The 17,250-nt window shown below is 40.9% G+C and overlaps 1 protein-coding gene across 5 annotated transcripts in view; it reads right to left on the bottom strand.

Moving 5' to 3' along the window:
• Positions 1–11,168, bottom strand: part of SYDE2 (synapse defective Rho GTPase homolog 2) — a 46,828-nt gene extending 35,660 nt beyond the window's left edge. For 2 of the 5 annotated variants that reach the window (XM_036444804.2, XM_045584385.1), the window contains exon 1: positions 10,071–11,168. In XM_036444804.2, coding sequence (XP_036300697.1) covers positions 10,071–10,824 — 754 coding nt within the window. In that variant the 5' untranslated portion in view covers positions 10,825–11,168. The remainder of the gene's footprint in view (positions 1–10,070) is intronic. The other 3 variants (XM_036444805.2, XM_036444806.2, XM_036444803.2) reach the window with 2 other exon arrangements.
• Positions 11,169–17,250: the final 6,082 nt, after the last annotated feature.

Genomic DNA, 17,250 nt, shown 5'->3' with positions numbered 1-17,250 from the left:
TTTGATTTCCCACCTAAAAATTATTTATATTATTTATAACTCAAACTGCAAGTATAAGTGTCATAAGAATTCTAAGAAAAAGAATAGGCAAACTCTGAGACTGCCTTTATTAAATTGATAGGGCTAACAAAGCCTTACCCTAAGCAAAACATACTTCATAAAAAGCTAATATAGAATGCATTGTACACAATATGCCTTTAATATCTGAGTGATTTTCAACTCCCTACATGGACTAGAGGTTCTTTAGAAAACACAAGTAATATTCTTATCTTTATGAAGATTAACTTTGAGTATATCTTTCAACATAAGTGAGCCTTACTCATTATTAAATGCCTTACTGATTATTAAGATTTCAACATTTGTTTCCTAACCATATAACGCAGTAGCATCTCATGCAGTGTTTAAGTTCTAAATATATACGGCAAAAATAAAAATCCCTTAAGAAGGCACCAAATTAGAACCAAAAATGCTATCATACAACAAGCACAAGGCAGCTACCCTGATTCCCCGAAAATAAGACAGTGTCGTATATTAATTTTTGCTCCCAAAGATGCACTAGGTCTCATTTTCAGGGGATGTCTTATCTTTCTATGCACTAGGTCTTATTTTCGGGGAAACACGGTATTATTATTGGCCAAGCAGAAACTTAAGCATGGAAATAAACAAAAATGTCCCTGTCCTTAAGAAATTCACTGTCACCTAACTGGTTTAGCTCAGTGGACAAGAGCGTCGGCCTGCGAACTGAAGGGTCCCGGTTCTATTCCAGTTAAGAGCACGTGCAGAGGTTGCAGACTTGATCCCAGTGAGGGGTGTGCAGGAGGCAGCAATCAATGATTCTTTCTCATTATTGATGTTTCTATTTCTCTCTCCCTCTCTCTTTCTCTCTGAAATCAATAAAAATATATTTAAAAAGAAAAGAAAAGAAAAGAAATTCACTGTCCAATGGAGGACATCAAATACTAAGATATATATTCATGTTAATATAAATCGCTGAAGGATGCCCAAGACCAAACCAGAGACAGTCTGACCTGCATCAACACCATTTGTCAACCAACCAGATCTCAAATACCATGGCTGAATGTACACATAAGGAACTGTTTGACATTGAAATTGGGACTCAAAAGAACTGTTGGCCCAGAAAGGAACTCATTACAGACTGATTCATTTGCCTCTCAGCATAACCATTATGGCTTGTCTCAGTTTCGGTCCTTATAAGGGAATTCCTTGTATCACATGATCTAATGCATCTAGTGGAAATAATAAACAACATAAATTGATGAACAAAAACAGTCCTGGAGACAGAGAAGCAGCGATCAGACTGTCGGACCTCAGAGGGAGGGTAAAGGAAGGGCAAAAGAGAGAGATCAACCAAAGGACTTGTGTGCACTCATATAAGCCTAACCAGTGGCCATGGGCAACAGAGTGGGCATACATGGGGAGGGGTTTGGGATGGGAATGGGGGGATGAGGACAATTATGTGACACCATAATCAATAAAGAAATTTTTAAAATAATAAATAAATTAAAAAAACACAAATCTATCATAACACAAATTCATTCCACATAATTCAAACAAAACCATATTTTTTAAAATTTAAGGTCATGCCATCTTTGTAAATTAGAAAATTATGATCCTAGGCTAATTTGAGTGTGTATATGGTTGATTCACCTTAGTATTTCAGTAAGTAAAATATAATAGTCTAATAACAGAGACTGATAAAAACACACAAAACTATGTGAAGCTTAATAACCAAAAGGTTATTTTGTGCATAATCAAGGCTTTTAGTAATCGCATTTCTACTGGAAAAAAAAATCCTTTAAAAATGTAAATTTATTTTTTTAATTATAAACATTACCCAACCAAGCAGATTAATAATTAATAAACAAATAAAATATGCTTAAACCTTTAACAAATTGGGTTTCAAGTTCAATTACTTCCAGAGATATGAACAAACTAAGAATCATAAGAGAAGAACACTCCCATGAATGCCTACTATGCCAGACATTAATTTACTCAACACACTTATTGAGTGCTTATTTTGTGCTAGGTATGAGAGATAAAGCAATAAGAAAGCCCTTAACCTCACTGTACCTTCACAAGAATCCTATGAGACAGGTACGATTATTTTCAGGAGCTTCAAAAAATATGTGGAATATGGTCAAGGTGGTAGCACTAAAATGCAAAATCCCTACTCTTACCAATCTTCCTGACCCCCACTAGAAGCAGGGAAGTAGGCAACCCTCTCTGGGCCTGGTGATAATATTAACCCGGCTAACCTAATAGGGTGGTGGCAGCTGGTAACATCAGAAAACTATATAATACTATTCAGAAAGGTCAAATAACCTGTCATTGGCTAAGTGGACAGTGTCAGCCTGCAGCACTCAAACTCTATTGGCTTCAAAGTCTGCAGTAGTACGCCTGGGCTACTAGGAAGGGGTACCCACCTCCAACTTCCAGGATTTAACATGCAAACACGTAACAGATGTTCAATATATATCTAGAATTGATCTAGTTTAATTTCATTAACAAAAACTTGAAGATTTAAGGTTGTTCTTTGGTTTGTTTCCTACACACTTAAAATTCAGAACTGAAATTCAATTCATCACTGGAGTTTCTGGGTTTTTAGCAACTACATCCTTCAGCCGAATGCACTAAAATCTAGATCTATTTTATGTTTAAGACCAAGTCTAATATTATTTAATAACATTTCAGACCTTTACAGGATACTATATGTAGTTTTGACACAATTATAAATTTAAAGAACAAAGTGTAAAATTATACAACTCACAATTGCTATAATCCACATCTTATTTTACCTTTCTCTCAGATGTCTCTAAAAACATGCAAAATTTTATATAGTTTAATGTATTATTTTGAATCTACTATAGTACAAGTACATTATCAACATTCCACATTCCAAGAACTATGAGAAAAATAAAGCAAATTTAATATTTTTATTAATATAAGCATTTAATGAATGTATAATATTAAAAGAAATAATTATACCATGAGATACATCATTTTTCATGAAACTACAAACTGCAAAAACTTAAAACCAATCCTGACTGGTTTGGTTTAGTGGATAAAGTGGCGGCCTGCGGACTGAAGGGTCCTGGGTTTGATTTCAGTCAAAGGCATGTATCTTGGTTGTGGGCATATCCCCAGTGGGGGAGTGTGCAGGAGGTAGCTGATCAGTGTTTTTCTCTTATCGATGTTTCTAACTCTCTATCACTCTCCCTTCCTCAATTTTAAAAAAATCTTGAAACCAAATAGTTTCATTGCTATTACTGAATATTTCAAAATATGTGAGAATAAAGTTTAAATATAGATAGGAGCATCACAATAATTTCTGATAGTAAAATTTTTTCGGTTATTAAAACTGAATATGGCTGTGGCTGGTGTGTTCAGTGGTTAGAGCATTAGCCCAAGTGCCAAAGGGTCTCAAACCCAGTCAAGGCCATGTACCAGGGTTGCAGGTTGGATCCCCAGCCCAGAAGGCAACCAGTCAATGTATCTCTTTTACATCAATGTTTCTCTCTCTCTCTCTCTCTCTCTCTCTCTCTCTCTGTGTGTGTGTGTGTGTGTGTGTGTGTGTGTCTTCCTCCTCCCTTGTACTCTCTCTAAAAGTCAATGGAAAAATATCCTTAGTGAGAATTAACAAAACAACAACAAAACACACACACACACACAAAAAAAAAAAACCTGCATATAAGCAACACATTAAATTTTAATAATAAATTTTACTTGAGCAATTACTTGTAAATAATTCAAATCATTTCATTTGCATCACAGTTAAACAGATGTGTATGAATGTGTATGAATGTACATTACACAGAAATGGAAAGGTATTTGCAATCTTGCCTTCATTCCGTTTTTACACTAAAAGTAATGTTAAACCTTATTGACATAAATTTAAAACTTATCTTTAACTTCAGATTTTATATCTGTATATATATATATATAATGTAAAAGTTAAAAAATGTAAAACACAAGTAAAAATATAAAAATAAGTATGCAAAGTTACAAGGCAAAAAGTCTTTATTCCCTTCTAAGTACACATTATGTTATGATTATCAGATTCAAATTAAAGTCATTTTACTTTAAATATGTACAAGAAAATCCAGAAGTGGTCATTAAAATTTTTTACTGAGAAAAGTATTTACATAGTGGTGAACTACTCAAGCCAATTTTGCTCTCAACTTTTATTTCATAATAAATCTAGATGACTCACCATTATTAAATATTTAACTAGTGCCCCAGCTCAAAATCATCAACAAACTTTCTGAGAAATTATGTATTTCAACCCTCATTGAAAATGTATAATATATACAGATTTCTCTTCATCATTTTAAAATTTCTACTATAGAAACAAACTCTGTGCTTTTGCATACTTCTCTTTTTAAAAACCTAAGTAAAAGTATTCTCATGAACCTTGTATTTAAATTAAATAAATACAAGCAGCCCTGCTTATGGAGTCAAGTCTGACAGCCCAGAAAAAAAATGACTAGAATAAAAGCCTTATCTTTTCCAGATAAATCTAAATGGGGAAGAGTACAATGAAAAGGGAAAAAGTGCTTTTTCTATCTCCTTCCCCCCCGCCCCCCTCCCTTGTGACTAGCAATGAAAACCCTTACGAGAAAAAAGCTGTGTGTTAGTTTTTGGGACAGGAAAGTAGAGAAGAAAATGTTGAGATTGTTTCCAGATCCACAATAGTAATGAGGAGGAGCAAGAAAAAAGAAGCCGAAAAGAAAAGATGAGTAGAACAAATAAGTGCCCCAAAAGGGGTATATATATACCTTAGCTCAATTCCCAATGCTATGCAAGGCAGCACTCCTCTGCCTCTGATTATTTCCCTCTCCATCCAGAATCCCAATGACATGGGGCAGCGCATTACTCTCACAAAGTCTGTTTGCCTTTCTCTTGATAGCATCTAAGCACCAGGCATTGTACCAAACAGATTATCTTTTTTCAGTCTCATAGCAACTGAGGCTTTGCGGAGTTGAGTAACCTGTCCAAGGTCACAAGCCTGGTAAGTGGAGGATGTGGTTAGGAACCCAGAACCTCCACGGTTTACCACCATACTGCATGGTTTGCAGATTCCAACGCCTCATTTTTATTGGTGAAAGATCAGACCAATATGGAGGGAACTGCATGAGCTTGTCATATATAAGTAGTAAGTATAAATTCATACTTATAAAACTAATGCAGAAAGAGCTCAAGAGCTTTTCTCTAGTAAGGGTTAGTATCAATATCAGAATAAAGTATGGTTTTTCAAAAGATTAACAAATGTATTTAGATAGGTGATTGGGGAGACTGAGAATTGTAGAAACTTACTACTTAAAATGAGTACCAGCCCTGGCCAGCAGCTCAATGGTTAGAGCATCAGCCCACACACTGAAGGTTCTCGGGTTCGATTCCTCATGAAGGGCACAATACCTAGGTTGCAGCTCTCCCCCCCTCCCCCCCAACCTGTTTTCCATTGTCCGGACAGCTGTGGGAGGCAACCAATTGAGGTGGCTCTCGTACATCAATGCTCTCTCTCTTCCCTATCTCTCTCAACCTCCCTTCCACTCTCTCTAGAATCAATGTGAAAAATATCCTCGGGTGAGGATTAACAACAACAACAAAAAGAGTACCAAACAGCAGCATCCTTACTGGGAATTCATCAAAATGCAGACTCTCAGGTCCATTGCCCACACATTTAAAATCTGCATTTTAACAAGATTTTCAGGGGATTCATATGCACATTAAACTTGAAAAGTACTGCTCTATAACTGAAACACACACACACACACACACACACACACACACACACACACACACTGAATGGTAAAGGTCTAGAAAAATATCCTTAGTGATTCTCAAAACAACACCACCACTTAGAAATGTAGGACTTCCAAATCAAAACAGGACCTTCTACTGAATTTGTTATTCTCAGTTTTTCTGCCACCAGCAACATCAATGTTCTAATGTCACTCTTCCCCAAATAAACACACACACTGAAAAACAAAAAACTGAACGTGCTTCTAGAGCCAGAATTTTTCGGAAAGGGATTTAAAACTAGAAGACAGTCAAAAGTATATGCCTATGGCTACTAATTTCAAAGGGCAGATGTATAAAAGAATTTGTTGAAAAAATGCATAAAGATAATTTATCTCATAAAGGTAAGAAATTAGGTGAGAAAAGAGAACAGATGGATATCTGCATTAATAGTGTCAACTTCTGCTGTGGCCAGTTTGGCTTAGTGGATAGAGCATGGGCCTGCAGACTAAAGGGTCCAGGGTTCAAGTCCAGTCAAGGGCACATGCCGGGGCTGTGGACTCAATCCCCAGTAGGAGGTGAGCAGGAAGCAGCCAGTCAATGATTCTCTCTCATCATTGATGTTTCTCCCTCTCTCTTCCTCTCTGAAATCAATTAAAAAAAAATTTTAAGTGTCAACTTCTCTAAGATATACTGCACAAGATCATATCTGCTAATTAATATTTTGGGGGCATGGAATGACGCTCCAACCAACTGAGCCACCTGGCCAGGGCTACCTGCTAATTAATATTTTAAAAGAACTGTCTAAAGATGACCGACAGCCGAAGCCGGTTTGGCTCACTGGTAAAGCATCGGTCTGCGGACTGAAAGGTCCCAGGTTTGATTCCGGTCAAGGGCATATACGTTGGTTGCGGGCACATCCCTGGTAGGGGGTGTGCAAGAGGCAGCTGGTCGATGTTTCTCTCTCATTGACGTTTCTAGCTCTCTATCTCTCTCCGTTCCTCTCTGTAAAAAAATCAATAAAATATATTTTAAAAAAAAAAAGATGACAGACAAAATATTAACAAGTTACATGTTCTAAATTTTTTCTTTCACAAGTCATGAAGCCAGAAAAATGGAGTCAAAGTAAGGCTAATTATTTTCTAAAGTGGTAAAAGGATGAAATAGCTCAACCTGAAGCTTTTGAATTTATTTCTGAATACCATATTCTAATTAAAACTTATTTATAAAGATTTATAATGAAGTACAGTTGGCAAATAGGTTAAAATTCCTTTGTAATATCAAGGCCTGCAGAAACTTGACATTATTTACTATGTGTAATGACTTTAGATTTCGTAAATAATCATCTCAATTAGGAACAAATTGGCCAATCTGTGAACATTACAACCCTAACTGCATCAAATCACTGGCATTATTATACTACCAAAAGTTTTAGTGGTTCTTAGTAGGAGCCAGATATCAAAATAGAATGTCATTCTGACTCCCATTTGACATATGGTCTCAAAAATTTCTTAAATACCTACATAGGTATCTCTATTCCATTATATAGTTATTCTGTGTTATAAATTCTAAATAGAACTGTATTTTGAAAGAAAATATACTCATAAGTAATACTATATAGAAAAAAATAGATATAAGCTTTTTAAGCAATTTAATATCTTTATTCAACCAAGAATGTACTGATTCACCTGGACTGCCCAATTAATTTTTTTAGAAAACATGATTTAAAAGTAGAATCCAAGTAACATCAATTTGAACTAAGTAAGCATTTAAAGGTAAAGATTTTAAATTGATACAGCAATTGATGAAAAAATATCTTAAGACCTATTCTAGAATTCACCTATCTTCTTTGCAAATTTGAGAAAGTTACCCTTCTCAACCTTGTTGAAATTCCATCCATCTCCTCCATCCAGCAATTTAATAGAATTGACTCAAACCTCTAAAGAACTTTAGAGTCTCTTTGATTGGGGCTTTGGAGTCATAAAGACCTGAGTTTGAATCCCCATAATAGTTTGAATCCATATACTAATATATGCAAACAATACACTAGTGTGAGTGACCTTGGGCAGACTACTCAACCCCTCTGTTTCTTTGGCTGTTGTTAAATGACAGTTGTCATACCTTCATGGGTGGTGTGTGTGTGTGTGTGTGTAATAAAGATTATATGCAAACCACATAAAGTACCCAGGATGATTTTAACAATTTCGACTAACCTTTAAAAACATAGTTATTAAAAATAATAAACTCTCCAAATCTACAATAGATGTGTAAACATTGCATAAGTTATTTTTATCTTTTATAAAAGATGAATTGATGATTTAAAAGGAAGTAACCAGGGGAAATTGTTTAAACCAGAAATTAAGCTTTTGGCTTATCTTGTAAAATATCTCAATACCATCACATAGTAATTCTAACGTTTCATTTTCTTTTTTTTTTTTTTTTTTAATATATTTCTATTGATTTCAGAGAGGTAGGGAGAGGGAGAGATAGAAACATCAATGATAAGAGAGAATCATTGATTGGCTGCCTCCTGCACAATCCCTACTGGGGACTGAGCCAAACCAAGTAAGGCTCATTTTAAAGTTTGTTTCTTTTAATTATTTTCTCAATGAAAAAAAAAATCAATTTATTTGTAAAGGTTACATTTATTATTGCTTCTAAAATCCTTGAATGTTTACACTACAGCTGACACCATTAAAAGCCACCAGATGGCAAATGTTTAACCTTTGCCACAAGGGTAAAAAATATATGTGAAGTTTTATATAGACTGTAGTTGTGGCTCAAATTTAACTCTCCTGCAAAGAGTTAACTGAACCATATCAGAGGAGGTAAAGTTATAATGGCAATAAGCTGCAATAAAATAACAAATACTTTGCTCCTGAGATGTGTATTTTAATTTGAACTTAGCATAAAGTACACCTCTCTTCACACACACCTACACACACACACACACACTGCATTCTACTATCCTGTTAAAGTGAAATGGAATAAATTTGAGGGAAATTTTGGACAGGTGTGGGATAGAGATTCATAGATTCAAAGAAACTTTTCATGTTTCTATAGGCTTTAAATGAATCATTTGATTTGTTCTCATTGTGCGATTAGAAGGTTTGTGAACTTTGCTTCTCCCCACTGTTTTGTGTTTATTGGTTAAACAAAGTTAATGTGTACAAACCCAGTCCTGTAAGATTTGTAATTCTTACCAGAGAAACTGCCATATACTGTGAGTACTTTTTTACACTTCAGCATTCAATATTTTAAAGCCTCCTGACTTTTTAAGGAGTTTACTAAAGTCATGTTTACTAAAATCTTTATATTTAAGAGTGTAATTCAGAAGACCATCTTGTTTTCGGCTCAATCTGAAGGTATCATACTTCTTTCAGAAAAGAATTTTTGCTTTTTACAACATAATTAAGAGATTTCTAGAACTCATAACCTAAACCTTCAGTGAAAATTAAAAACCACACACATAAAAAATAGGCATCAATATCCTATTATAAGGACACGTATATTTAAGTTTACAAATGACTTTAAATGTCTACAGTTTCTTAAAAAGTATGTAAGGAACATTTTCCTTTTGATTAAAATACTACTGCCCTTGGTTTTACATCATAAAAAAATTACTTACTTTGCTCGGTTTTGTGGGGGGAGGGGGGAGGGAGGGGAGGAAAAGGTGGAAAGAGGTACTCTAAATCCTACCTGACTAAAAAGAAATTTTACTATCATAGATTTTGGCTGGTTGGTTGGTTGGTTGGGTTTTGGTTTTGGGTTGTGTGTATGTGTGCACACGGGCCTGGGAGAGAGGGAGAGAAAAGGTATAATGAGCAAAATGACAGTTTATGAAGCCTGTAAAGTCTACCTTGGAACAAATTCAAATGCACAAACTCCACAAGTCTACGGATTTGCCTAGAGCTACAAAGAATAAAAATCAAGGCAGCACCGCCCAACCCCAAACCTACTAAAAGCGTGTGGTGAACTTAACCTTTTACTCATTGTTGTGCTTAGGAAGTAGGCACACTGGTTCATAGAGAAGAAGAAAAAAACAAACAAAACACGAAAACCCCAAAGTTCCTCATGCCGCTGTCTAAAAAAAAAAAAAAAAAAAAAGCAAAATGAGTGAATGCATTATACTAAATAAGAATCGCATTAAGCTGCCACTTGCATGACCCTTACTTTGGCAAGGGCACGTACCTGTCTGCAAAAAAAAACAACAAAAAAAAACATATCTTATTCCTTGCCCTAAAGACAGAAGCCTAGGTAGCAAACAGTGAAGTTCAGAGTGCTGGCATTTTGATTGCAAACCGCCTTACCTGTCAGCGTGATTCTTTCGCCTGGGGACACCGAGAGGACTTGGCTTCCCCGCATGTTCCGAGCTCCCGGACCTGGAGAGGCGTCCTGCGCTCCCGGGACTTTGGGGGGTGTCCCCTCGGCGCGCCCCTTCATGCCCAGCGACAGCAGGCGTCCCTTGTACATCCACTTCTGCAGCTTCTTGACGGTCACCGCGGGCGGCTTGAGGAAGGGGAGCCCCTCGGGGTCGTCCCCTTTGCTGCCTATCCCAGGCGGGGAGCCCGCAGGATCCCTGAAAGCGCGCCCCGGGGAGCGGCCGGGGTCCTTGGAGCGGGGACTCGGGAAGCCTTGAGACGCCGCGCGGGCGGCCGGCGCGCGGCCCCCGCTCCAGCCGTCCATCCCGCCTCCACGTGGCGGGGGCTCGTCCCGGTCCCCGGGGTCCCCGCGCGCGCCGCCCCCGACGCAGCTGTCGCTCGGCCACCGCTGGAAGGGAGCGGGCTTGGCACCGTCCCGGAGGAGGCTCTCGAGGCTCCTGCTGCAGGACAGGCGCATCCGAGGGGTCCGGCCTCCTCTCCAAGGCTCCCTCGGAGGCGGCCAGGGCGGGGACACCTGCTGCCCAGGGCGGCCCCAGGCCCCCCGCTCCCGGTCCCAGGGGCCGGCCCGGCGGTCCGCAGCCCCGGAGGCGGAGGGCGGCTGGCCCGGAGCCCGGGCTCCCGCAGGGCAGCAGCGACCCGCCCGGCCCCGCCGCGCGCCCGGGTCGGGGGGCAGGTCGTGCATAGCCTGGATCAGCAGGTGATAGGCCTCTCGCAACTGGGTCTGCAGCCTGCCGGTCTCCAGGTGGCCGCCCCCCGCCCCCGGGGAGGAGCCCGCCGCCGCCGGGGGAGGCGGGGGCCCCCGCTCCGCCCCCTGGGGCTCCGGCGCGGGCCGGGCGCCGCCGCCGGGCAGGTTCTCGTAGTAGTCGGCGGCGTCCTCGTCCTCCTCCTCGTCCTCCTCCTCCGCGCTGCCCTCCGAGTCCGGCGCGGCGAGCACCGGGGCGCGAGCGAGCGCGCGGCCCCGGGGGGCGGCCTCCTCCTCCTTCCCGCCGCGCGGCCTCGGCCCCCCGAGCGCCCCCGCCGGCTCCTCCGGGCGCCGCCCCGCGCCCCGCGCCCTGGGGCCCCGCGCCTGCGGCGCCGGCGGGGGCGGCTCCGGGCTCCGCGGGGCTCCGTGGGCGCCCCCCGCGTCTCCCTGCGCGGCGGAGGAGGCCGCCACGGTGGCTGCGGCGGCCGCCCGGAGCCCGAGCCCGCCGGCGGCGCGGGGCCCTCGCCTGCCCCGGAGCCGGGACAGCGTCCTCCGCAGGGGGTCCGCCATGCCCTCGGCCTCAGGGCCCGGGACCTCCCCCGCCGCGGGGAGAGGCCGGAGCCCCGCTCGGGAGAAGGCGGCGTTGGCGGAGGCGGCGGCGGTGGCGGCGCCCCATGACCGCGCGGGCCCTCGCGGGCTCCTCACATACTTGGCATAACTGTGCCCGGGAGGGCGGGGGCGGCGGCGGCGCGCAGGGCGCATGCCCCGGGCCGGGCCGCGACGGGGCGCGCGGGCTGCGAGCTGCCCGGCTGCGGGGCCAGGGGGGTGGGGGGGCGGGCCGGGGAGGTGCGGGAGCTGAAGTGCATGCAGCCAGCGTGGAGTGCAGGGGAAAGGCTTGGGGAGAAAAGGGGCGAGTCTGTCCAGGCTGGAGGCTGCAAAGTTTGTGTTAGGGAGACAGAAAGGGAAAGTGCCCTCCTGGCTGCCACCCAGCATGTTCACCACCCTCCCCGGGGCCACCATTGCAGGAGCAAGCCGTGACTTGAGAGAAAACAAAGTATGAGCACAGGTGTATCTCGGTACCGTGTGTTCCAGAAACGTTCCCAATCGTTTTATTTGCACAGAGAGTTAGCTACTTCAAGGACCTTGGCAGGGATTCCTTTTTCTTTTTCTGTGTGTGTGTGTGTGTGTGTGTATGAGAGAGAGAGAGAGAGAGAGAGAGAGAGAGAGAGAGAGAGAGAGAGAGAGAGAGAGAGAGAGAGAGAGGGAGAGAGAGAGAGAGAGAGAGATTCCTTTTCAGCCTCCCCCCCCCCCATCCAGGCGAACACAAAATTAATTCAGACATCAACCAAAACTTGTAAAATGGAGCTTTATTTTTATTAAAGCTGGATTGAGGAACAATTGGATTGAAATTTAGAAACACTGTCATTTGCAAATACCAACTCTCAAACATCTTCTGTGTAAGTTGTAAACTAAAGCACCTCATGTTGGAATCAGTGTGTTGCATCATCCCTGACTTCAGTAACATTTTTCAGTGTTTACACATTAGAAAGGGCCTTTGTGAGCTAGCTCATGGATGTACTTCTATCTCCCAGCACAGTACTTGCACGTAGTAAGTACTCAAGAATTATTTGTGAATAAAAGCTTGCATAACTGAATGAGAATTTAGCTCTAACATACTTTCCAAGTATATTTCTCTATGTATTCTCCCCCACCCCCACCCCACCCCCAGCTAGTCAAAGGCTCCAGTCAATAAATGTGCTTTAATCTATACTAGCTTTGTTGTTACCTGGTCTCTGCTTCCTTGGAATATTTTTACTCGAATTTCTATCTTCAGAAATCTTACCCATCCTTTAAGATTCCACCCAACTAGCCCTGGATGGGTAGTGCAGTTGGTTAGCACATGTGTCAAACACAAGGCCCGCGGGCCAAATCCGTCCCACCAGGCCTTGCAATGTGGCCCGCACCTCGCTGTCATCACTGCACTCCGCTGCGTTTCCATCACAATGACAGTTTATGACTGTTCAGTAAACCATTCGGCCCGCGATTTAGGCTGGATTTTAGATTTTGGCCCCTTCTCTGATTGAGTTCGACACCCCTAGGTTAGAGCATTGTCCTGATATGCCAAGGTTGAGGCTTTGATTCCTGTTCAGGGCACATACAGGAGTCACACAATGGCCATAACAGGTTTGGCACAGTGGATAGAGCATGGGCCCATGCACTGAAGGGTCCTGGGTTCAATTCTGGTCAAGGGCATGCACCTTAGTACCCGGGCTCCATCCCCATTAGGGGGCACACAGGAGGCAGCTGATCCATGTTTCCAACTCCCTCTCCTTTCCTCTCTGTAAAATCATTAAAATATATTTTTTAAAGCAAATGAATGCATAAATAAGTGGAACAACAACTTGATCTCTATTTCCCCTCTCTCTAAAATCAATAGAATTTTTAAAAAAGAAAAGAAGATCCCACCCAACTTTCTTTATAAAATCATCTCTGATCTCGCAAATGGACATGATTTCCATTCTTCCAAACTCCAACAGTACTTTATTTATATAGTATATTTATTTCTTTTGTTTTATACAAAACATACCCTATCTCCTGCAGAACAAAATTCATAAACTCCTGAAGGGCAGCAACTATTTATAATTGACATTTGTATTATCCACAAAGTATAAAAACAGCATCTATGTACTGGACATGATAAGTAAATATTTCAAAATAGGTGTCAACTTCAATTTAAAGGAAATAAATGGCTCTAATTTCCAGTCTATTGCCTAACTCTCCACTAGACCATACTGTGTATTAGCGTTGTTTTAAAATTCTTTCAGTGATGAAGAAGAACATAGTTTGTTAAATTATCTTAATTCCAATCTAGGAAAATAGCATGAAATGTTACATTATAATTTGCATACATCACTATTTTTAGTTCTACACTATGTCTATTCCATGGGATCAAGGCTATTGAATGAATACTAAAGGCATAAAGTTACATTCCAGTGAAATATTCCCACAGGAAATGACTGATAGTAAAGCTGCCAATAATGGTGTCTATAAACAATTTGATCTATCTCAGAAATTGTTTCCATCCCAACTCTCGGTTGCAAGATCTTTCACTGCTTTGCAGTTAACATATTTGTTAAGAACAGCATAAGATAAATATGTAAAAATGAATGGAAACATATAAGCTTGAAGGTCTAGATAAACCTCATTTTCAGTTCATCTTGCCAACACGTTGAGTTGAGGAGTTACAAGACATGTTAGCCAATGCCAAATACTGTGTGTTGTTCCAGGCATTACCCAGAACTCGTCTGATGCTGCACAGCACCACTGAACTTCATGCCACTTTAAAGCTGAGAGTGTTCCGTCACATAAATTCCCAAGTGTTAAGAACTATTTTGGTCACAACAGAAATTGATAAGGCAGCCATGGCAATGTGACCCTACTTATTAACCTTAAAAATGCGAGTCCCTCTTTTCTATATGTGCATTACTCTTCAGTAAGTGTATTAAAATTTCGTTCTAAGAAGATAGTGCCCAGAGAACTAACATTATACATCTTATAATGAAGGCAGTGACCAAACAAAAACATTATCAGCTATGCTTGTAAAATCCTTTGTGTGTGTGTGTGTGTGTGTGTGTGTGTGTGTGTTTTAACAGTTCATAACTTCTCCCTCCAGTTAGCTGAATTGTTATATATTTCTAATCAACATTCCTATGAAGATCGTGTGGGGGTGGGGTGATTTTCCAGTGTTTGTAGTTGCTTCTCACTGACTTGGAAATTATTTTGATGCCCCATGAGTTAACAGGCAGCGGCACTGTCACAAAAGGTGAAATAACGATGGGATAGCAGGGCTCCGGGGAGGCAGGGAGCCAAGCTAGATGCAGGGCAGGACTGGCAGTCTGGGAGGGACACGGGGAGGGCAGGTTGAGGCAGTAGTGGAAGGAAACCATCTAGGTATGTCATGGTTATTTTCTAGGTAATTAGAATCCATTTCTGTCTCACTGCTGCTCAATCTTCCATTTTGCTCAGTGGAACCAAAGGCAAGTTTAACGCTGGCAAATGCCCAGTTTTCCCTCTAACTGCCTTGGTGTAGCAGACCTGCCTGCTTTGCCATGCAGTTCCATCATATTGAATAACTCGGGCTTCAGCCTGAAGCTGACTGCACAACCACTGCCCTGAGGATCAGCGCGAACTGCACTACCACAGTCCTTCAATTTTTACGGCTCATATTTTCATGATTAACAATATCTGGCAGTTGGCAACATTTCTTACTTCATCCCACCCTAATCAAAGTGATTGGCGGCGAAGAGGGAGGTTTGCTAAATGTATTTTCCAACTTTTTAGAAATCTACAATGTTTAGAATGTAGGCTAATATTTCGGGTTCTCTTATTATATAATAGGTACACTATGCAGAGTAGTAACTTGCTCAAGGTCACCAAAAATGAAGGGGAATTCAAACCTTGTCTAATTGCACATCTACCCTTGGCATGTTTCCTGGAATAAAAAAAGAGAGAGAATTGACACTTGCACTGACTTGAGCCTTTGTTTTTATAAATTATTTAGGTGGCTGCCTATCAGAAAGGAGTTTAATATTTTATTATCTTTTGTGAAATGCAGTGGAACATTGGAAAGCTGTTTGTTGAACATTTGAATGCTTCTCAGGGCAGTCCTCTTCAAGGATATTAAAACCAAATCCTATAACCTATTCCCATTTAACAGTAAATTTGTTCATTTTATTTATTTATTTATTTGTTTGTTTGTTTGTTTATTTATTTATTTATTTTTAAATATATTTTATTGATTTTTTACAGAGAGGAAGGGAGAGGGATAGATAGCCAGAAATGTCGATGAGAGAGAAACATCGACCAGCTGCCTCTTGCACACCCCCCACAGGGGATGTGCCCACAACCAATGTACATGCCCTTGACCAGAATTGAACCTGGGACCCCTCAGTCCACAGACCGACACTCTACCACTGAGCCAAACCGGCTTCGGCTAAATTTGTTCATTTTTAAGCCAGGATGTGAAACTGCCTCCCGTAAATGTAGTCTAATTTTAAAGGTAAAACAAGCTATAATTAAATACCGTAAAAGTAAAATATATACAACCTTAAAACCACTGGATTTCTCAGGCAAACCTCTTTCAAAATTAAAATGATGAGATAGCCCGTCTCTCCTAAATGACTCGTACCTCAAGGTAACACATGGTTGATGAAGGGAAGTTGCTCTGTTTCAAAAATTGTCAACCTAATAAAAAAAATTAATATAGAATTATTACCATTCAGCACCCTAATGAAATGATGGATCTGGGCTAAAAACTACCAGTGGCTACTAACATCACAAAGAGAGAGACGCACCTGATGTTATAGTCACTGATCAAGCACACATCACCCCTATAAGGTATTCTTACCAAAAATGAACCTGTGTCTGACCAGCCGCAAGACCTGATTACCAGTTTCCAGGAATTTCAGAGAACAGAGGAGCAGGCAAAACAACACTATGGGGCTTGGCCCAGTGTTTTCAGTGGTTAGAGTGTCGGCCTGAACTCCAAAGGGTCAAGGGCACATATCTGGGTTGCAGGTTGGATCACTGGCCCTTGTCTGGGTGCTTGCTGGAGGCAACCAATTGATGTGTCTCACATCAATGTTTCTCTCTTTCTCCACCTCCCTTCTCCTTCCCACTTTCAATCAGTAGAAAATATATCCTTGGGTGAGGATTAATTAAAAAATAAAAATAACACCTTAGAAATACAATAAAAAATTTCAGACTATGGTATAAAAAAATATCACAGTTCAGAGATCCAGTTTCTTTGTTTGCAATGTTTGGACTTACTTAAAGCCTAATTTAAGTAAATACCTGTTTAAAAAAATATTATGACCCAATCAGGGAACTTTGAACACTGACTAGATATTTGATGATACTGAGGAATTATAATTTTAGTTATTTTTAAAAATAGTTCTTTATCCTTTGAAATAAATACTGAAATGTTGATAAAATGACATGCAATCAGAAATTTTGTTTCAAAATAATTGAGGAAGGAGACCTGACAGAGAAAAATGAAGATGAACTTGGAGTTGGTAATCGTTGAAACTGGGTGATGAGTACCAGGGGTTTGTTTCACTAGTGTCTCTCTACCTTCTGTACATGCTTGAAATTTTCTATAATATACATTTTCATTTTAACAGGAATAAGACTTTTAAAATCAATCCCTGTTGCTTTTTACAGCAACACAACTTTGAGGGTAGTCAAATGGTTTACATTGCAGGGACGGCAAGAGATATTGGAATCTAGGCCCAAGAACTATCATTTCAATCCAAATCTGAGGTGGTATAATGGAGATGATTTGAAATCAGACGAAATAGTTCAAATCCAAACTTGATCAGTCATACATATACTCAAGAACCACACATCAAGGAGAGCTCTTGTTCA

The sequence above is a fragment of the Pipistrellus kuhlii genome, unplaced genomic scaffold (assembly GCF_014108245.1).
Source record: "Pipistrellus kuhlii isolate mPipKuh1 unplaced genomic scaffold, mPipKuh1.p scaffold_m20_p_2, whole genome shotgun sequence".
Classification (NCBI taxonomy): domain Eukaryota; kingdom Metazoa; phylum Chordata; class Mammalia; order Chiroptera; family Vespertilionidae; genus Pipistrellus; species Pipistrellus kuhlii.
This window is presented reverse-complemented; position numbering and strand designations above follow the sequence as displayed.